The sequence below is a fragment of the Scomber scombrus genome, chromosome 15, assembly GCF_963691925.1.
Source record: "Scomber scombrus chromosome 15, fScoSco1.1, whole genome shotgun sequence".
In the NCBI taxonomy this organism is placed as follows: domain Eukaryota; kingdom Metazoa; phylum Chordata; class Actinopteri; order Scombriformes; family Scombridae; genus Scomber; species Scomber scombrus.
The window spans coordinates 16,654,749-16,677,334 of NC_084984.1; the positions used below are offsets into that span (position 1 = coordinate 16,654,749).

The 22,586-nt window shown below is 41.2% G+C and overlaps 1 protein-coding gene across 1 annotated transcript in view; it reads right to left on the bottom strand.

Moving 5' to 3' along the window:
• LOC133995562 (ephrin-A5b-like) overlaps positions 1 to 20,834 on the bottom strand; it is a 78,417-nt gene extending 57,583 nt beyond the window's left edge. Inside the window, exon 1 of the mRNA XM_062435019.1 lies at positions 20,710 to 20,834. Coding sequence (XP_062291003.1) covers positions 20,710 to 20,834 — 125 coding nt within the window. The remainder of the gene's footprint in view (positions 1 to 20,709) is intronic.
• Between the last annotated feature and the right edge of the window lie 1,752 nt (positions 20,835 to 22,586).

The window sequence follows — 22,586 nt, forward strand, 5'->3', positions numbered from 1 at the left end:
TACCATATTTGTTTGCTGAGTACACTGGAACAGCAACTTGTGTGTTAGAAATTTCAAGGACGAGGTAACGACCAAACACAAACATGTGAACCTCCGCTGCCACTTGTTTATTTATTTCCTTCTTTGGGTTTTCCCTTCATGCTCCAGCTCAGTCAGCACATGTTCACTGAAGGCCAAGGCCAAACACCCGCAGGCAGCGACCCTGTCCTCGACAACGCTGCCTAACACATCATGCGGCTTCTTTCTGCCTCCCACTTAACCCTCACCGCATACACAAATATGCTTCCCGCTGCCCAAAGACACAAAATATGCCGAGACCAAACAAACATGCCACGGCGGTGAGGAAATGCGAATAAATGCTGAAATGTAGAACAAAAATTGTACAGACGCTGAAGCCGGGCAGTCTGAAACGATGCTGGCGATGCACCAACACACACACACACACATATACACACACTCATATATGTTCACACACACACACACACTCAGGTCTGCAGCAGAGCGAGGTGTCAGAGCCCGTTAGAGGCCTTTGGCTGGACGCAGCTCCAGAACAAGCTGGACAAAAGCGTTGCCTGTCTCCCCTCATTAAGTGATTTAAGATCCCGTGTTCCCTCGACTCCTTTCATCGCCGTCCAAAGTGAACACACTTAAAAAGCCCAACAAGAATGCCAGAGCCTGCTGACATGAATGGGGTGAAGAGGGGCAGGAAAGCCAAGTTCATGGCAGAGGACCAGGGTCCAAAGCTGAGCTACGCCAGCCATGCCTATTAGCCTGCATGCAGATGGAGGAAAAGGGGGGGCAGGAGAAGAGGGGATAAGGGGGATGGGGGTGTCTAGCTTGAATAAACTGGGGTACGATGGAGGCTTGGCCCCCGGTTGGGAAACAGCAGCCACTTAATCCATTAACAGTTCTTCCTCCACAGAAGAAGCAACGTTTTCCCATGAAGGTTCAGTTTAGCTGAAATGTGCTGTTTCCACATTCCTGGCTAACAAGGCAGCGCTATCTAGGGAGAGGTGGGAGACGACGGAAAGACGGTGGAGCTGGATGGAACATCGAGGCCAGGTCCAAAATCAACCTCGTGAGAGCGCGGGTTCAGTCGAACAGTGTCATAACTATGAGTGATTAAAGCAGACTATCATATATCACAGATTTACCAGGATTTGCTATGAAAACTCCATTACTGCCCGTGATAGGGGTTGGGTCTGGATTTGTCAGTGTGTAGAAAAGAGGAAAGGGGGGGGGGGGGGGGGGGTGTACCAAAGAATTCTGCAACTGTTGCAGAAAAAGCTCCATCTCTTCAAACCATTAAAGCTATATTATGAGCCCTAAATGTCTTGTAAGGTTAAACCCAAGAAAAACCTTGATGCCGCAAGAATTTTCTAGAAACAACTCATCAGTGTCTTTACATAAAAACTGAATAAAGAAAAGAAAAAGAACGTTTCTCATTACATGAAGTCATTTTTGTTTATTCTATATCTAGAAGAACATTAATGTTTCAATACTTTTTAAATAAATTAGCAACAAACCCAAAACAAGTTAGAATAAGGCAGTAGTGGAACATACCAAAGCTTTTCACAGCTGCTGCCAAAATCTTATGAAGTATTCTTTGTCAATCGTTGAGTTCTTTAAGTCTTGTTTTCTTATACTTAGTGAAAATATCTTGGTTTTTCAACAATTTCCCATACGTGACTACAAGACAGAGGGTCAACGAGGCAGTCATTTTTGGTCTATCACGCACCCATAAAGTCTTGTTTTTGTTAAAACTAGTAAAACTTAGAATCTCCGATCTCGTAAATCTTGATGTTGTTTCATGAATTTTTCAGACATTAAAGCCAGTTTCTTGATAAAAGACAGAATAAGGCTTTTACAAGACAAAATGTACCAAAAGGATTTTGTAGAACCTGATTTAAAACCAAAAATCTTGTGTTGTTTCCAGAATATCAGTAGTTCAAAATGACAGATTACGGTAGATTACAAAATGAGATACTTGTATATAGCACATTCAGTGGATTTGTACAGGAAACCACTTCAAAAGCAAAGTAAAGACTTTCTATCATACTTTTTTCTGTGTGTGTAGGGGTGAATTTATGGCAAAAACACACACACACAAACATGCCACACACGGCTTCAATTAACACCTGAAAGGCAGCAGCCTCCTCTAGGTCATTATGTCATCTGTTCGGGTTCAGATTGAAGCTTTGAGAACGCCCTCTCAGATCAACCACCGTTCATGATCTGTACTTAAAAAAAGGACTTTCTGCAGCCGCTTTGATGAACGCAGCAATGCGTTTGATGTTGGTCAACGTTCTGAGAGGAACGTGAGGAGCAGAAGAGAACCCCTAACTGAGATGACATCAACAAACCTGTAATTCACTCTTCTGATACTGCACAGAGCTGCATCAGAGAGATCGTGGCATGGGGAATAAATCTTTAACATTTCCATTAAAAGGAAGGCTCTAATTGGAGAGTGAGTGTGGTCTGGAGTGGACAGTGTGCAGAGAATGCAGAAAAATGCCCTATTTGGATTTAGAGGGGGGAAAAAAAGATGCTCTGTGCAGCCAAAGTCCAATTAGTGTGGTATATGATGTGGGATCCAAACATTTGTTTACAAGAGCCTGTTTTTTTCCTTGGCTCCCTCTCTCAGGGACAGGGGACACTGGTTGGATTCCACGACGGCTCCACAACAGAGTGGGTGTGGCTACACCACACAAACCTTGGGGCCTTTTGACATTACACTGCGCAACCATGAGGTCAGAGGAAGACTCTTTCTTCTGAGGCACAAAGGAGTGATTTTTCACTCGCCCCGTGAGAACAGCGGTGAATAATGAACTCTTGGGCCTCTGGTATCACGTTCGGTTTCACACGCGTCAACTCCATTCTGGAGCGGAACAAAAGGGCAGTAGGAGAAACATTTGTGGGGAGGGAACGGCGTGACCAGGGCATGCCATGGAGGGTGAGTTTGATGCGTTTTAAAGCATTTTAATAGAATTGTTACCCATTAAATTTGTAGGAAATTATTTTTGTTATATTTTCCTCTCAGATACATGCATCTCACCGCCTGGGAAACATGCACAACAAGGCTACCAGACACATGCACGATACATGTGTCGAGTCTTGTTCGAGGCATGATCTGATACCACTGCAGCTGTTGCCGAACCTGCGGCTTACAGCAGCGATATAGTATGAATGAAATAAAAGTTGCGTAAAAATCTGAGCATATGCTGTATCTGGATCCACTGTAACTTGACGCTCCGCCAGGCAAGGGGAGCTTTCAGATCGCTGGTTAACGGCAGGAAAGAAGAAGACTCCAGCACAGCCTCAAATGTAAGGAAGTATAAATTGATTAATCCTCGAATTAAAGAAAGAAAAAAAAGTGTGATTTTGTCATTTTTTACCAAATAATGTTCAATTTTTAATCGAAGTGCACCAGATTTGGAACATTTACACCCTGGATCTCATTGTGTCCCCACACACCTAAATGTTGCGTCTTCTGCCTCAATAAGACACCGTTAACCACAATTTACATTAACCTAGATCCTCTAGCAGCGAGCACCGTTCCCAATATACCTCATATAGTAGGAATCCAATTTTTAGTGGGATTTTTGTGGCATTGGTTTTCGCCTTTTTTTACCCCGTTTTTTTAAAATTCGAAGCAAAACCTTAATAAATTCCGAGATTTGTCTTGAAAAATAAATACCGAAAATAAGCAGCGCTAACTAAAAGATGAACATAAAGAACATAGAAACTGCTGGTGAACTGTGAGGCAGCAAACAAAGCAAAGCGACAATTTCAGCTAACACAAACTGCAGAGATTCAAGCCAACAACTGCAAATGGACCAGCTTCCTTTAACAAACTGTTATCTGCATGTTAGTGTATTAAGTTGATGTTGGACGGCTGCAGTGGATCTTTGACTAAACAGTGGCTCAAAAACCTTCTAAGGAAGGAAGTTGTTTTTCTGAAGTTGTTGACATGAGCTACAGAGCATTTGCAGATGTACAATCTTACACACACACACACACACACACACACACACACACACAGTTCAGTCCCGTGACATCATCAGTGCACTAACTGCAGCTGTGCAATCAGCTGACACACCTGGCGTTCCCTGACACCTCTACCTGCTCCTAGAGAAAGCTTTAAAGTAAAATTAAAAGCTTGAAACTGCAAGTATGGAGCAACTCTGCTCTTATATGTTTTAAATATAAGTGGATATTCAGGGATTTTCCTCTCTTCATCCTTCGAGACACACATTTAATCAGAGGGGAAGACATTTATTGCGCTCAAACCACAACTGGGACTTAATCTCGCGACATTCCGGTTTGAAAGACACCAGCGCCGCCACCCAGCCAGCCCGCTCTGTGTCATCTCCTCTGTTCAACTATAAAGCTTTTGGGAACGGCCAGACGGATTAGGCTGTAGTTATTCTGACATGAAAAGCTGCATTTAATTCCAAAGCACTCATGGCTGATTAATCACTAATTATGATCAAACAGCTGACTTACAGGATAAACATATGACAACCCTGCTCGCATGTCTGCATCTGTGTGTGTGTTTGCCTCTGTGTGCAAGCATATATGGCTTGTGTTTGTAAGTGTGTGTGTGTGTGTGTGTGTTTGTGATAAACTACTTTCAGGGACCAGTTAATTGGCGACGACTTGAACAATTGGGGGAAGAGCTGATCTTTGGGTCAGTGGTTAAGGTTAGGGTGAGGCAAGTAGTGGTGATGGTTAGGGTTAGGGTGAGTCTCCAAGAAATGAGTCCGTCCTCAGTAATGTCCCAGTAACCAAGGACCCCATATGTGTGTGTGCGCGTGTACGTGTGTGTGTCTCCACAATGTCTGCAGACTCATTTTCCCCAGCAGATTAAATGTGTGTCTGAGCCCACAGAGCGCAACACCAAATTCAAAGTCACCAACACACTGTCTTCACATTCATCTGTGCAGCACCTGAGCCTTTTTCCTTACAAGATCACATCATGAAAAACAACACATGACAGAACAATATGAATATAAGGAGCTGAGATGCGCACAAACTCTTCATGTGTCAATTATTTTCTGTTAAACCAATTATTTCGAAAGGGGATCGACCACACTAATATCAACCTATAGTAAGTGTCCAGTGCTTGTATGTCACACACACATTGGAGGTAGTAACTGTGGCAGAGAGTGGAGGAGTCAGTTGAGCAGTCAGGGGTTGAAGATGGGTTGTTTTTTTTGTGGGGGTGAACAAAGCCTTAATCGGTCTTCTCATATCTGATAGCAGAGCCAAGCTTAGAGAGAGTTTAGAGCCCCCCCCCCCCCCCCCCCCAAGCCACCAGAGGGGCCTCGAATGAGCTGAAAACGTGAGCAGTTTCTGGGTTAATTGTTTGTCATAAATTAACACGTTTATTAAAAAGGATATTAAGAGATGGGTAGATATATGCCATATGATTGTGCCATAGCGTAATAGCATAATAGGACTCTACAACTGATTTTTGGATTACAAAACACATTTTAGGATGCTCCACTACATCTTGGAATTGTATGGTGCTGTAAAAAATGTTGGTTTTATTACAAATAACACATTTTTGGATGCCTAGAACACATTTTAGCATTGCGGCAAATACATTTTGGTCGACTACAATAACTGGAAGTGAGTGTTGCAATGAAAAATGTTGATTTTATAAAAATAAATACATTCTAGATGTCTTGCACAAGAGGTTTGGAGCTCTATAATAAATCCTAACAAATGTATTTTGGGTTTACCACATACAATTTGTAGGATTTGCACACACTATAACATATTTTTTAATTACAACAAGAAATTGTTATGTGATTATAACAAATCCTGGAGCTGTTATACAACCCGTTTGGATTCTGGCACCATAACAAATTTTGGTATTATCATGAATAAATAATGTTGGGATCACTATAACAGATTTGGAAGCTGTGAGGGCAAAAAAAACATATTTTGGGCTTCTGAAGCAAGAAATGTTGGTAACCTTACATCAAATTTTAGGATTATAACAAATACGATTTGGTAACACTGCACCAAATTTGGGGATTTTGTAGTTACAAACATAGCTATTTTCATACATAGCAGATTGTTGGTGCACCTCAACAACTTTGAGTCATTTGCATTATGTTGAAATTCTTGTGTACCAACAGCAACATTGTGTTTAAAACAGATTTTGGGGCCGCAACACCACGTTTGAGTATCACAAATAGAAAAAAATGTGGGTACTGCACCACATGTGGGAGATTTGTGAGTACTATGACAAGATATGTCATGACGTTTCACAGTACCAGTCACATTACTATGACAGAGAGAGAAATGAGAAGCACTGGAAGCAATAATGAGCCAGCAAGACAGAACGCAAGCTCAGCTCTCCGTAACCCTTTAACATTTATACTGTGGAGGACACTGCAACAGTGTGTGTGTGTGTGTGTGTGTGTGTGTGTGTGTGTCTTTGCCGCGATGCACGGACACCATACAGATAGTGATTTATTCTGATAGTTGTTGGCATTTCACTTTACATCCCCCAGAAAGCTGCAGCCTGAATTCAACATGCTGCATTAAGAGCTTTACTCCCTTCAGGCAACAGGAATTCTGGGTTATTTCTGCCCTGGTGTATCTGGCATAGTTTTGGTTATCTGTGCTCAACGGGCCAATGAAAGCACAGCCGCTCCACGCCTCATTGGCTGCCGCGAGGTTATAGGTTAATCCTGATTGGTGACTTTCTGAGAAGACACACCCCTGCTTCTTTTTTTTTCTTTTCTTTTTTTTCTTTTTGGGCTTGGAAGAAATTTGCATATTTATCCATTTTCACTGTAGTGTGGAAGACTTGTAACCTAATTTTGGAATATTTTGGGCTCCAAATGGCAAACGTGATATCACCAGACGTGGAAAAGACCTCTCAGCTGGCAATCCAGCTTCAAAAGTTGCTCTTCAAACTGTTTCATTGAACACAAGGATATTAATTAAAGCCGTTTTAATTATTTCAAAACAAACTTTATCCTCACGCAGAGTTTTAAATCTCTTCGCCGCACTTTGAAATAATCACATAAAATCGTGGTTTTCTGAGGGGAAATGGTCAGAAGTGTGTGAAAGCGTGGTGCTGCACCATAGCACCACATCTCCCACTACACTGCTGGGTTGCTGGGCAAAATTTAGAACGGGCCTGCCTCCATACAGGAGTGGCTTGGTGGATGGTAAATGTGTGTGACGTCTTAGCCGGCGTGTTTCTCTAACCCCCCTGTGTATCGCGTGTCTAGACCTCACCAGCACTACTTCTGGAAGAACCATGTGACCCAGAGGAGCAGTCACAGGACTTCAACATCCACACATCAGGCCTTTCTTTTATTTTTTTTCCTTCCTCTTCTTCGATCAATTCTTCCCTTTTATTCCAGCCTGTACTCAGACAGACTCAAATAAGTGAAAGTGACAGAAGTGGACCCCGCGCCAACGACACATGGCTGCATCAAAGCGAGGTTCAACCCTGCAAATGCCAGCTCGCCTTTGAAAAGGTTGTTTTTCCAACTAATTTAGGTGAAACACCGGTCATAAGACTCAATATGAGATTCAATTTCAAACTAAGGCTACATCGAGGCAAAAATACGTAATTGGACATTTTTAAATAAATAAATAAAATTTGAACGGATGTAAAATCAATAAAATGACTGGGTTTTGATTTTTCAGTTTTGAGATAATTTTATTACTATGAAAATGCAGTTTGATTATTATATTTTACACATTTTAACACAATATACAATGATTTCATTCATTTTCAGTCGGCTAAGTGTAAATTTACAGTCATATTATACGATAAAGAAATTGTAAAAAACAATATTAATTCAAATGTATATTAGCACATACTATGGATACACAAATACAAATAATATGTGGATATTACTACACTGTATTATTATTATTTTTATTTTATGTAAATAATGAATTTCGGTGTGGTGTATTTTTATATTATAGAAAACTTAAATTCTAACTTTCATGCTAACATTGAAAACTATTTTTAAAAGCATTCTACTATAAATAAAAGGTTAAATAAAAATAATCCTATTATTATAAATGATAAGCATTCTACACTGAAATTAGCAACGTGTCTAAGTCACTATGGATAAAAATAGTATTTTAAAAAATTGTGAATAAAATATATATTTAGATGCAGATGTTTGATTATATTGATCAAATTCAGATGTTTTTAATGTTTACACTGAGACAAATATTTCGCTATAAATTGAAGCAATTTCTATTGGCATTACAATTTGTTCCCTCTGCAATAAGATAACTCTGTGTAATATATATGTGTATATATATATATATATATTCATCAAAGTGCCTCAGTTTAAAAAGGGAGAGATAAAAAAAGTCCATTAACGAAAAGAAAAAAACTAATTAGTGAACTTTTGGTGACCAGGCTTTTGCTACTTACAAAAGTCCACTAAAACTTAATAGTCACCTCCATCCAGAGACAGAAATATGAGCGCTGAGCCATAAAGACTTCTGATGGAAACCTAAGCAGCCGGCACACTCAGGAAACAAATAAAACATCTTTATGAGCGGGATTTTATGATCTTAATAGGCACAGTCCCGGTCCAGTGGCCTCTAAGTGCTCTGCTGGACAGGTCTGTGTTTCAGAGCCGACTTCAGTCACCAGCTACTGTCTGCAGAGCCGCACACTAAACTCTGCACAACTTAGTGTTTTCAATACGCCGGCTGCTGGATAATTACAAGAACACTTTCTATGCCCGTGAAATTAGAATAAATTCCCATTAGCTGCTTCCAATACACATTCTGCACTTTAATACACAGAAAACAAAACTAATTTAAAAAAATAAAAAATAAATAAAACTAATACACAACAAATACTGTAATAAAAACTCACATGGTCTGAATAATAGCAGATAAAATAAAGTAAACTAGTTCTATAAGTTTCTTAAAGCATTTTTTTAGTTTATTATTTACTTCAGTGGAGAACTGTGGTGATTACACTGCAAAAAGTCAATATTCCAAAATATATTTCCTTAAATCAAGTGGAACATTTTTGTTAATGAGGTGAAATTATTATTAACTTTCATTACAAATGAACATGTTTCAAGCATTTCTTTTCACCTTTCTTGACTTCAATCTCTCCTTTTCCAAAATAGTGATGCTTAATTTCTGGAAAATTACCCTTAAAAAAAATTCCAGGATTTTAAAGGTTCAACATAATATTAAATGACCAATAAAGGTTTTTTTTTATTAACTGCAGTATTTTGCGTCTTAACTTGTAACAAATTATTACAATCAAAAATGTATCAGTTCAATACCAGAGTAAATAAGGTGTTATTGTAATTTATTCATAAATATCCACATTAAATACTAACTAATGAGCTGTTTTGAGTCTTTTAAAATGGTTATAATAACTTATCTTCATTCTCAGGAAATATAATTCACATACATATGACTTTTTGCATTTTTTTCCAGTATCTTTCTTGTGTCATTTTATAATTTTTAGACATATTCTACTCTTGAAAATGAAAAATAACTAAAAAATTAAAACTGGGTTGTAGAAACTTTGGGGCAGAGTGTGAAACCCGTCTCTTCTCCTGCTTTTTATTTCTTGCCTCAGAGTTCGTGTCTCTCTCTTTGAAGCAGGACGGGGACAGGTTATCTGTTACCTTGTCCCCTTTTGTTACACAGACAATACAAGCTTGTTGGACCATTAGTTTCTCTTTGTAGGAGTTGGTCTAGGTGTGATATTCACCCTGTCACTGCTGATACCGCAAAGGCATCCTCAGATTCCACTGAAGGGACAAAGAAAGCTTTCTGAAGCCACAAATACCCCCGAGGTCATTTACAACATTCTTTTCTCATTAAAGTGGAATCTCCAATAAAATGTTAATTATCTCAATTATACTTCTGAGTCAACCTGAAGCTTTAATGCCACAAATAAGAAGGAATAGAAGCCGACAAGAGCTCAGAGAAGCACTAAAAACCGAAGAGTCTGTTGTCCGATTCATGAGAACGTAGTACTCCGCTCGAGAGGAGGCGTCTGATTGGTGGGGAAGAGAGGCGCCGCGATTGGCTGGGGCGGTGACATATTCTGTGTCGACTCAGCGCTGGGACCTGTTACGCCAGATGCCCTCCTCTCGTCCCCTGCAATGTTTGCAGCCCCACGCACGCGATCCCTCGCTCCGCTTGGCTGCACCCTCTCATCGCATTACTTCTGCTATTCTAACTCCTCCATCAATTATGCACTAGAATAACTCCGGGCCCTGATGGAGCCAAGACATAAAAGGGGATCATCAGCGCGAGCGCTCGCAGCGTCTGCCTGCGTGTTCCCACCGTGCTGCTGCTGCGACCAGTGATATGAGCGCCAAGGTACCAGCTTGTATAGGGCACCAGTGATGGCACACACCAATATAACAAACAACAATCAACAGCTACAATCATCAGTGTTAGTAGGTCAATCAGGCTGATAGACAAACCTTCAACAAAGTCAGAAGATCTGATTTCAGGATGATTCAACCTTGTTTTTTTCTTCTCTAAAATAAATAATCTTGTCAAGAAACATTTGCATTAGATTATTAAACTTGATTCCAGACATCTGCTTTTGATTTTTCAGCTGGAGCTCATAAAGAAACAAGTCTACAAAAGAAACTGCCTAGTCGTCACCCTCGTATCTCAAACATCTGTTAAGAGAAAACTACACGGCTCTACTGGTTTCAGGAATCAGAGCAATCTTGAAACTAGACTAGATGAAAACAGCAGCCAAGTTACATAAATAACTTCTGAATTGAGCTGATTTACAAGAGAGTTTTGTTTCAAAAATCCTTTTTTTTGCCTTCTTGGATTTCTGAACTTTCATTGTTTATATCAAGTCTGTTTGATGATTTAAAGGACAAACAGTGCTAGATATTAGTAATAGTGTGGTGTGTATTGGCCTGATTTTCATGATAGTTTCAGTAAACCATTTTATTTTCATCACTGGCAGATGTTCTTGTTTGACAAGAACACATTTCTGAAGAATTTTTTATTGTAGAAGAATATTTTTAGCAGTTCTCGCTTGTCTCTTGTTGCGATCTTTGATCTACCAGCCAGGGAAATGTTAGTTAATGAAATCTAAAAGAAGTTCCCTATAATAATAATTAGACAGATTTAATCAGCCATAAATGTTGGGTAATCATCATAATATTCGGCGATTAAAAAGGAAATAACTGTCTGCTATACTGAGTCGTAAAAAAAATTATTTTCTTCACAGATGTGAAAAATCTACAGGCGATTAAAACAATATTTCAACTCGTTTTCATTAGAAAAGAATATACATGTGTATATAGTGGAGCAGGTCACTACACCAAACTCAAGAAACACATGATAGAAGAAAACACTCGATATAAACTGATCCATATCGATAACAGAATTTTACTTTCACCTTTTCACTTTTCTGAAATTAAACACAAATGAATTGAAATGAAGGTGTGTTTTTTTGTTTGTTTTTTTGCGGTGGTTGAACATCAGATCAGAAACCGCTCAAGTGATTTCCCAGGATTCGTAACCTACTTTTATTTCCTTGAAACAAAATGGAGTCGAATTTTGGAAAATGGCTGCCTGTGCTCCCCGCTCCGCCACACACCACAGAGAAAAGGGCGAAAGAGGAGGAGAGAAGTCAGCCACGTCTATGGAAAGTGTACAGATTCTGGCAGTCTGAGATTTCAATTAATGACCCTGCGCTCGTGTTGCGCTATGATAAAATACCAAAAACAATTTAATCGCAGTCATTCATCACCAAAAAGAAACACAGGCCAGGAAAAGATTTGTGAAAGAAAAAAAAAGAAAAGCCAACATAATGTCGACCCCTCTATTAAAGTCATGGCGGTCCTGACCTGGATTTCTCCTGGTTGCGTGTGAAGGTTTGTCCAGACTCTATCGTGAGATCACAAACAGCTTTTTAAATATTTCATGGGTCCCAAAGCTGCAAGTGTGCTGAAATCCAACAGGAGGAAACACTTTGAGTCTCAATGGACCTGATAGCCACACGAAAAAGTCCCGCAAAGTCAGACCAAGTTCATGAAACAACAACTGTTTTTCACACGCAGATAAATCACATTTACTCCTTTTAATATTTCTCACAGCGGGAGTCTTAAAAACGGTAAAATAAGCGAATAACTTCTCCTGTGTTTTGGTCTGCAAAAAAGCAGCGCTCCAAAACCACCATCAGATAAAGCCTCATACCAAGATGATTACTCCACATATTTGAACTCGAGAAACAAAAGCAATTAAACGACAGCGACGTCTCCCCACAAAAAAGCTGCTTCATCATCAGAGATGTTTTGGTTTGTCATTGTGGCTCAAGGAAAAAAAAAAAACAACCTATCGGACGTCGCTGAAAAGAAAGCCTCAACACTTTTGTGAATCACACATGATTCACAAAGCCTTGACTGGAAAAGTAACACACTCACATATCAGCATTGTCTAATTTCTTCCAAAATACACAAAAAGCCTGAAAGTCAGCAGCCATTTAAAATCAAGACATATCACCCCAGACGAGGAGCTACACATACTTTCTTTTCTTTTTTTTTCTGTATTCAGGCCTCCCTCCAAAGCCGCACTGACCCAAATATATTTCCAGAAACATTTACTGGGAGGTTTTGGCCCAGCTGTCAAAATGATCACATTTGCTTTTTGTCAAGCACATACAGTTCAAGCCAATTTACATTTGAGCTGTAATGGTGTATATGATTTGAATCTCAGTGATGTGCCAATTTTCTTGTTTCATTACTCCCGTTTGTCTTAAACCAGAAGAGACAGCGAAGGATATCCGCGTCAGGTATTAAACTACTGACATCACAGCTCACAAGTCAAAACTGCAAAGGCTTTGAGCTGAGAGAAGAACAAAAACAAAGCTTGGTTATTTACTTCTAAATAATTCAAACATATGAGACAAAAACACTGCTGCCGCTTATGATTGTGTTTTTCTTCCAGCTTTCTATCTTGTCCCGTTAAACCCACTCATCCTTTTACATTTCCAGCTATAGTTACACTACAAATAAATCTTCTTATCAAGTCATTTATTCTACTATTGACTCCTTAAATGTTATTTCCATCTGTTTCCAAAACAAACCGGTTTTCCCAGAAGTGAATCTTCAAGCAAAACTCAATAAATTAGACCAGCTGTTGCACTAGAATCACTAAAAATGGCAGCTGGTTCTATAAAACACTTGAGGCAAGTTGATTTGTATTGGAAACAGGTTAAAATAATCAAGAAAACCAATTAAAGATTCAACAAAATTGTCCTCATTAAGATAGAGATTTTTACAGTGTAGTTTTGCATAGAAAAGTACTTTTTTAATAGAAATGCACAAAAAAATGAATTTCCTTGCAGCTGACAAACCTTCACTGTTATTTCAGGGCTTGACAAACAATCTAAACTCATGATTAATTAGTTTTTAGTGTTAATGAGACCATGAAAGGAAGCCAGGATGACCAAGAACCCACCCTGCCATCTTTGATACTGTGTGATGCCCTGCAAACAGCAGCAGCCCTGCTCAGTCTGTTAGCAGCTTAGTGGCTCTTTAGGACCTTTTTGGAAGCAGTTTTTAGAAGCTTTACTGCAGTCATTAGGAGCTAAGGCTGATTAATGTGAATGGTCAGGCAGGGCTTGGCTTTCTGAGGGAAGAACAGAGAGGGGTGAAGGGTCCCACAGGAAGTGTTTTGTGTCTCCGCACAAAGGGAGGGCTGACCTCTTAAGCCCCTTAGAGCCTCTTTGCTAATACCCTCACCGGTGCCTACAAAGACACAGGGGATGCCATTTCACCACTCACATTTAAACAGCATACACACACACACACACACACACACACACACACACACACAAAAAAGCCCCACTAAGATTAAAACGGCAGAAAAGTGAACCTCTGTGCAGCGGAGTGAGACTGCGAGATTAGGGTTGAAGAGTCCCCTGCTAATCCATTGACTGTCGCGCACATCAAACAGAAGAAGCCAAACTCACACACTATCTGATGTGGACAAAGATGGAATCTTATCAGGTCATTTTTGGTCAACTGATGAGTCATAAAAGTTTGGTCTTCTTAAACAAGTGAAAGAAAATATGCCAGTAAAGAAAAAAACTGTTTCTACTACTTGTTTTTGTTAGATTCATGTGTCAAATTCCCTTTTTTTCTTGTATCTTCCCTCAAATTAATGACTCAGCGTTAAAAAAATGTTAAAATAATCACACTGCAGGTGTTTTTTCAGTTGAGTATACTTTACTAGATCAAAAAAGGGTTAGGGTTAGTTAGACTGATGCTACTGTCTGCCTCTTCTTTCAAGATTGTAAAACTTAGTTCTAGAACATTCTTCAAACAATTGGATTTGAATCAGAAACGTGTTGAAAATATATAATATTATATCCACTGATATTATCGGCCGATATTGACCTATCACAGATATACTGGTGTTTATGTTGTCTGATACGTGCTGATATCATTTTTTAAGATATATATGCCACATTTTATGGCATGTATATTTGATCCTTTTTCCTAATTCAAGTTTAATAAATACATATTAAATTCCAAATTAAGTTCACTGTTTCAGAGCACTGATGTCATTTTGTAAAATTGAGTTTATTCTGAAACTGTAAAATATCATAGCCTCCATTACATATCTTTGTCAGTGTTTGGTAACCACATTTGGGGGAAAAAAGATTGTTTATGTTTTATGTATATACGATTATTGGCCAATATATCGATAACGGAATTGTTTTTCTCCCAAATATCAGTATTGTCATCAACCCCAAAAATCCAGTATCGGCCAGGCTCTAATTTTAAGCCAAATTTCTTCTTCAGGAGTCATTTTTATGGACACTAGTACCTCCATGTTCCTTCCTTTAAGATACTGACACTCAATTCTACAAAATTCCTGAAGCAAGTTGACTTCTTCTGGGATCAGGTGTCTGGAGCTAAGTAGTAGTTAAATGTTTTGTAGTGATGGAGAACAAAAAAAAAGAAAAAAGAAAATGCTCCAACTCTTTGTGTCCACGTTAAATGTGCCGTGCCAAAACTTGAGAGAAATATTGCTGTAAAACAATAATCCTGCCACACTTATTAGTAACCTCTTGTCACTACCTCCTGTCAATCAAGCCCCGGCAGCCTGAGGGCCTCGCCTTATTAGTCAGAGCGTACAGGGAGTGCTGGGGCCGCTCAGCTCTGCAGGCAGGGTCGTAGAGAGCATGAGGAATGGCGGGCGTCTCCGCAGGACGACTGACCCACTCCTCCTCCTCTTCCTCCCTCCTCCCTCCTCGCCTCTCTGCAGAAGCCTAGGTATGTGAAACTCACAGGTTAATTGGCTTGAAGGTTCAGTCTTTTAAAGTACATTCTGTAAGGTACGACTGATTAAACTACAGCAAGTGGGAGGAAATTGATACCAGAAATTGAATATGGCAGATTTCCTATCTGAGATGTGATGCTCTTTCATTTCAGGCGCTGAAAGCCTCGAGTGCTCTGAGGAAGCTTAATGCTCCTGCACTTTGTAATAAAATAGAAGGTAAACCACAGATAAGAAACCACTCATCAACAGTTTATTGATACTTTCCGAACCCCCTTGGGCAGGAAATCCTATTCAGTCAAGCTCCCTTTGATGCCTTTTGAGATTGACACTTCCTTAGGGGTGGAAACACTAGTTCTGACCCCACCCTGGAACTCCACGGCCTGGACACTCTTCCCCCGTCGTACCCTCTGGCCTCTTCCTAGGAAGTTCCTCTCACCCCCAGTAACTACGCTGTCCCCCCCCTCCCCGTTAAAATTCCCTCTGCCCCACCTTGGATAACATATGCACACTCTCCACCACTCCCTCTATTCCTTCTCTCTGTCTGTCTCTCTGCATAGCTAAAAAGCCGGCTATGGGCCGCTGAGTACGAGCGGAACAATAGCGGCCTTTCAAGGCGGTCTGGCCAGCGCTGGGAGAGAGCTGCGGTCCTGAGACCCAGTCAATATTTGGACGTGGTTGCCTTTTTGTGTCCGTTTTTAATCCGAGCGGAACCGAGCAGCAGGGAGCCGGGAAAATGCTGAGAGGGGAAGGCGAGGGTAAACACTTGGAACAATGCAAACGGGGCAACTCACAATACCATTGGGAAACTATCACAACATCGGCTCGCCACCAAGTGAAAAATGGAGCATTGTTTCTTTAAGTGGAGATTAAAAAGAGGGCAGTGTAAGAAAAGCAAATAGCGGGGGTCATTCCGCTATGAGAAGACATGTGCGCAAGTGTCAAGCAGAGAACTTTCCTATAATCGGAGGTATTCACTCCACAGAAAAAGCGCCAAGTATGCGCAGAAAGTGTGAAGGAGAAGACAACACGGATCATCAGAGAGGTCTCGTAAGTCAATAATCACACTTATATCAAACATGAACACAAGGCCACTGAAAAGATTCTTTGATGGTGTCATGGAGAAATATGTTGCATCTGCTGTGGAAAGCTTTAGATGAGCATTATCAAGGATTAAGGGAAACCCCTGGGGTGACAGTGCTCTCGCAGAATGCTGGAATCCCTCTCTCCCCAGCTGTCAGGTCGTTACTCCCACCCAATGAGGGTCTTTGATGACGAGGGGTATCAGTTTCCATGGCGTCGGAGACACAAACAGCTCGGGAGATTAGGGACAGAACTCGGCCCTGATTCTCCGTTGATCCCACCTATCAGCAACAAATAAACACCTTGGGCCACGGCAACGCCTGCATGCGGACCACATGGACCTGAGTGTGTTTTAATGAAGCAGCTAAATAGCTGGTGAGCAGGGAATTCGCTAATAGCTCCTTGTCAGAGACGCAGTAAATACCCCACTCACACACTTTATTCCATCATTTGGTTACTGAAACAGACGGCGAAGCTGGCAAAGAACATCTGTGTCTCATTTTTCTTACATGAGCTTTTCCACGACGAAATGCTGCAAGTGTTTTTTTCACGGTTTTGATGCCTTGTCGTGATTGGGATCTTTCTGTCTTGGTGCCACTTTCTAATGACGTATACTTAATGTAGATTTAAAGATTGTAACTAATGACTTCACTAATGGTTAATGTGTGTAAACAATGCTTTTGAAATCACACAATAAAAACATTTCTTTTCATTTCTTTAAATCTAATCTGTTGAGGTACACATAAAAAACTTTATAAATTGTAACAAATGGCTGTATTGATAACTAATAAATCATTTATTTACACTTTATAGATGATCAATAAGCTACTTATAAAGATTGTGTTCTTTAATCTTACTCAGACTAACTAATCTGTACTAAAATCCAACTTTTCAACATGCACAACTGTCATAACTAATGTTAAATAATGATTAACGAGTAAATTATTAATGCTTTAAAAATGCTTCCAGATCATTAGCAAGTACTTAATGTTAGCACAAGCATTTATTATAAGTTATTTATCGAGTTTTAGTCAGAACTTGTTCATTTAATGTCTTGCAGCTATTCATATAAATGCATTTTTTTGGTTTTTTGGTCATGAGCCTCTCATTTTCTAATAAGCCATCAGGTGTGTAATTATAAAACTTGGTAAATCATTAATAAAGGCTTCTTTCAGTACAATAATCCATCAAGTCTGCAGGTGTAAATGTTAATTAGTTGATAATGAGACGATGTTGGTGCAGTATATTCTGCAGCCATTGGACGAGTCTACGTTTTTACCAAAAGTTGTTTTAAAGCTTATCACTGATCTTTATATGTGAACAAAATATTTATTAAGAATTAAGCCATTTGTTGCAGTTTATAAAAATCAATAAGTATAAGTCTTATGCCTTGTGAAACCAAGTGCTTGCAGTTTATTAACATGTGCATTCATCTAACAATGCCTTGTGAATATGAGGGATTGTACTACGGCGACCACGCATTAGTCCTCATTATTCCTTTATAACAGAAACATGTGAAAATAGTGTTTTGCCACACTGCTCTCAACACATCTTTATAAAATTCCAACATTTTTTTATGATTACATCCAAATAAGGGCCACTCCCAGCCTTTTCAAACCTACACAGCAGTTATGTGTCCTTGACTAATGGACTGCCTCTGACTGAACAATGTGACAAGATTTTCACTGCAGCCTCTTCACTGAGGAAATTATGCTTGACTGATAAATAACAAAATCGCACAATTATCTGCAGCCTTTTTGGGGTTTTTCTGGGGGGGTATTTCAGCATCAAAAACAACTACGAGTCATCGCATCAACTGTGCCTCAGCGGTCTTTCTGACAAGCCTCCCTGATACTGGAGTTTCCTTTAATTTCATTAAGCAGCTTATACGAGGACAGCTACTCGCTTTCACTATGGAAGCTTTTCAAACTCCAGGCAAGGCTGAACCATCCTCGGGGCTTGTCCTGAGAATGAAATCCCTCCTCCATCACGCCTGAATCCTGCTCGTCTCAGCCTGATCAGCAGCGTGCATCAGAGCAGGAAGATGTTTCCCTCAGATGAAAGTGTAGCAAACACGGATGCACATTTATCTAAATGACTCTAAAAGGCTCCTCTCAGGCCACTTTGAAACAATAGAAACGTATGAAAATGTCATCGCATTCCCCCATTTTTCACAACTCACTTCCCATTTCAATTCCAGAGCTCCTGTAGGGGATTTCATGAATGGCTGAGTATGGACTGCTGCTCTCGGTGCCATTTTCCCCCCCACTTTGGTCAAATATGCAGCAGAGAGAGAGAGAGAGAGGAGACGGGGGTAAGAAAGCTCATCTGGAAGTTGGGACTGAACCGCAGCAGGTTCCCAGGGCTCCAATACTGAGTATGGTTACATTAAACAGCAGGGATCCGTGGCCCGAGAGCTTGTATGGAATACTGTTAGGTTCTGCAGTGGGTCAGGGGGGCCCCCAGTTTTAAGCACAACCCCCCTTACATTATACAGCCAGGGTCAGGTTTAGATTAAAGTCATGAATGAGTAAAGGAGACAGTCATTTAGAGTTACTCATTTATTTAGCCTCCATTCTGCCGAGACAAAGCCCAGGCGGGGTGCCGTTGCGGGGCCGTCACCGGGCCCCATGGCCAGCGGTACTGCCCCGGTTTTGACCCTGACAACGGTCCCCTCTGTGCTGCTTAACCCGCAGCTCGCCTGGTTACTACAAAGTGTGTGACCTCAGCATGTGTGGATCTCTCACAAGACCCGGCACCACGCTGTGCCTTGGCCGCTGCTGAAATACCCCTGTGTACCCCCTCATTGTCTGCCCCAGCGTGGGCCGGGAGGGAGGCAGAAAGGGGTGGAGGGGACACTTGGAACGGGGGGGGGGGAACATGGCAACCAAGTAAGCAGAATTGGGAACTGGGCACTGTTTAAAAGGCCAAGACAGAAACCTGCACTAAAAAAGAAACCTGCAGCTCCTGAGTGAAGCAGAAAGCTCTTATCAGATATCTGTGTGACAGTTGTTGCTGCTGCTACCTTTGATGTCACCACCACCGCATTTGCATTTGTATCATTAACATCCTGTCAGTTCATCTCCTCTACAAGCAAACTGTGCACATGCTTTGCCTCAGGGTCACCGTTAAAAAGACACACACACACACACACACACACACACACACACACACACACACACACACACACACACACACACACACACACACACACACAGCAACAGCAGCCTTGTTATGCGGGCTGAAACTGTGACTTGGTAAGACCTGAGAAAAGTCAATTTGTGTCCAACTGAAACAAAGTGACACACACTCATTATATCACCAAGAGCTAAAGTGCCAAGAGAGAAACACTGAGTCACCAAGGGAGGTGCCGCAACACACACACACACACACACACACACACACACACACACACACACAACACACAGGTGGGTGTGAAGATGGCAAAATGTCATTTTAGTATCTAATAGAAAAATCTAGGCTCCTATTTAAATATTTTTAACAGGCAAATGTCTGATGATTAGAACCAGATAGGAACTTAAAGTTTTAATTGCAGGTTTTTAATCACCCAAAACAACAAAATACACTTTATCATCACTTAATAAGCAAAACAGTGTCAGCTAAATGACACCAAAAAAACACATCAACTCACTTTAGACAAACACATCTCCAATCTCTCATTGGATGAGTCGCCAATTGGCACAATATCGATGGCAGCAGACTAGAGCGGAGGCGACTCAGCATTATTTTAACGCAGCAAACCACGGCTCAGCCGAAACTCTATTTCTCGCAGCGCGTGTAACACAGCGCGTGTATTTCATTTTCGACCTGAATATGGAGCAAACACTAATGCGTAATGGCGCGTAATGGTGCGTAATAGCGGACAGCCTGTATGAAAATTCCCTGTTGTTCTACTGTCAGGTGTGATTTATGCTGCTCAACTCGCACAGTTGATTGTAAAGATGATTCCGATATGGAGGGATTATTAAACTTTAATCATCACAACAATTCATCAATGAGGCTCAACAAAATAGAGGAGGTTGTAGTCATGAGTGAACCTGACAAAAACTCCATTTATCAAGCTTGTGGTAGCAGGAGAAGCGTTAATAATTGGGTTTAATTAGACTTTTGGCACTTGTGATGCTTCAAATGGAGTGCACACTGTACAACAAAGAGAGCAGAAGCTGCTGCCGCTCAGAGTGCAGCTTCCACCGGGCAATGTCAAGGGTGAACTGAGCCGCCTGGAGCGGGTGAAGACAGCCCTTGTATGCCGGTGTGTTCCTGCAGGAGAGCGGGCAGGCAGGCAGGCGGGGTGGGGATACTTACTTGGGGTTGGTTCGGTTCCAGAAGACGGCGTAGCGGTCGGACACCACCTTGGAAGCCGGGTCCTGGCCGTACACACACATCCCAATGATGAGGATGAGGAAGAGGATCATTTCCACCTGCGGCATATTTGCTCTGGAACTCCGATGAAGTCAAATTGATAACAGTCCCTCCTGGTTCGGGTTTAAATGTTTAGATGGTTTGTGGAATCTTGTGATGAGAAGGGATGAGGACTTCTGACAGTCCACTTCACGCTTCTTCTTTTTAAAATCTCACAGATGCAGCTCTCTCTCTCTCTCCGGTGTTTCTAACTAAATTAAAGCGGGACCGTCTTCCTTTAAACCAGAGGTGTCTGTTCAGTCCGCGTTTTAACAGTCAGAACCTTTACTCTTCACTGTGAATAAGAACAAAATTGACTTACAGTAGTACCGAGAAAATCCACGATATGTTTAAAAAAGAGGCACGGCTCAACTCTGCGCAACGCTGCCAACAGTTTCACCAACTCGCACTGAATTTCCCAGAGAGGTGGCAACGTTGCGTACGCAGAGGGGAAAATGTAAAAATCAAAGAATAAATATTCCTCAAACCAGAGATCAATAGAACAGAAATACAGTCCTGGTGCTGTCGCTGTATCTCAGCGCACCTCTCCGCTTGGGATCTTCGGTGTGAATGAACAAGAAGCCAAAAAAGAAAAAAAGGGGGACTCGAAGCAGCAGATTCAGCTCCCGACTGAACCCGCAGATTTGCCGAGCAGCACCGACAAACGCACGCAACAGACAAATCGAGCCACTCAGCTCCGCGCAAAAAAGACGCACGATCTCCGGGTTAAATGTCCCCAGACGAGCAGCTCCGCCACAACAACCGAGAGAGCGCAAGAAGCTGTGTTATCAATCTGGATGAACCAAACCAAGTCGGCGCTCTTGCTCCTGCGGCCATGCTCTCCCGGACCAACCCCCCCTCCTCCAAACCCTCCACCCCCCTCCTCTCAATCCTATTCTCTCTCTCTCTCTCGCTCTGTCTCTCTCTCCCGTCCTCCCTCCTACTGTGCCAGCCGGAGCACACTGCAAAAAATGTCCGTCTTGACAGTTCAGACTTGTATCCTCAGAGACAGTTGAATCTTTTGGAGCTCAAAGGAAATGAAGTTCTGTCCAGTCACTTCTGATCTGAGCGCAGGTTTTCACAAGCTGCTCCAAAATCTCCTCAGAGCAGATGAATCCATTTGAAAAGATAAAATCTCACTAATCTGTGCAGAAAACAACACATATCTTCACCACGCATGCATGCTGTCATCGGATTTCTCATGCCGGATTCTATTATACTATTGTTTGTTGTTGCAGATATTTCTTGCAGCGTACAGTTTCACGGGCGCTCACAGTCTCATTGGCTTGGATTTTGAATGACGGCCGTTTCGCTTACAAAAACAACATCCCTCCTCCTAGGGGGGTATCTGTGCTTCCCAGGCCGGCAGACAGAACCGAGATCATATCATAAACATGCTGCACAACAAGCTCCTTTCACTGGCTGAACTTTCTTTCCACTTCGTACAAACAAGCAATGATCTCACGCCCCTTCCTTTTTTAATTTGACCCGATAAAATGCATATAAAGTTGCTTTTATTTGAATGCGCCATGAGCACATTTAAGCTGTTTTCAATTCGAATTAACTCGTTTAAAAAAAAAAAAGATATTAACGATCTTGTAAGCGAATGTAGTTCCTTTCAGTTTTCTTTCCTGCTACAAAACTGGTTTCAAAGCAGTTCTTCAACAGGCAAAATCGTTTTTTTATCTCGTTTATCGCTCCTGGCAGAGTTTCCACTTGTTATGGGGAAAACAACATCTCTATTCTGTACTAAATGGCCCAAGAACAGCTGCACGGTTTAC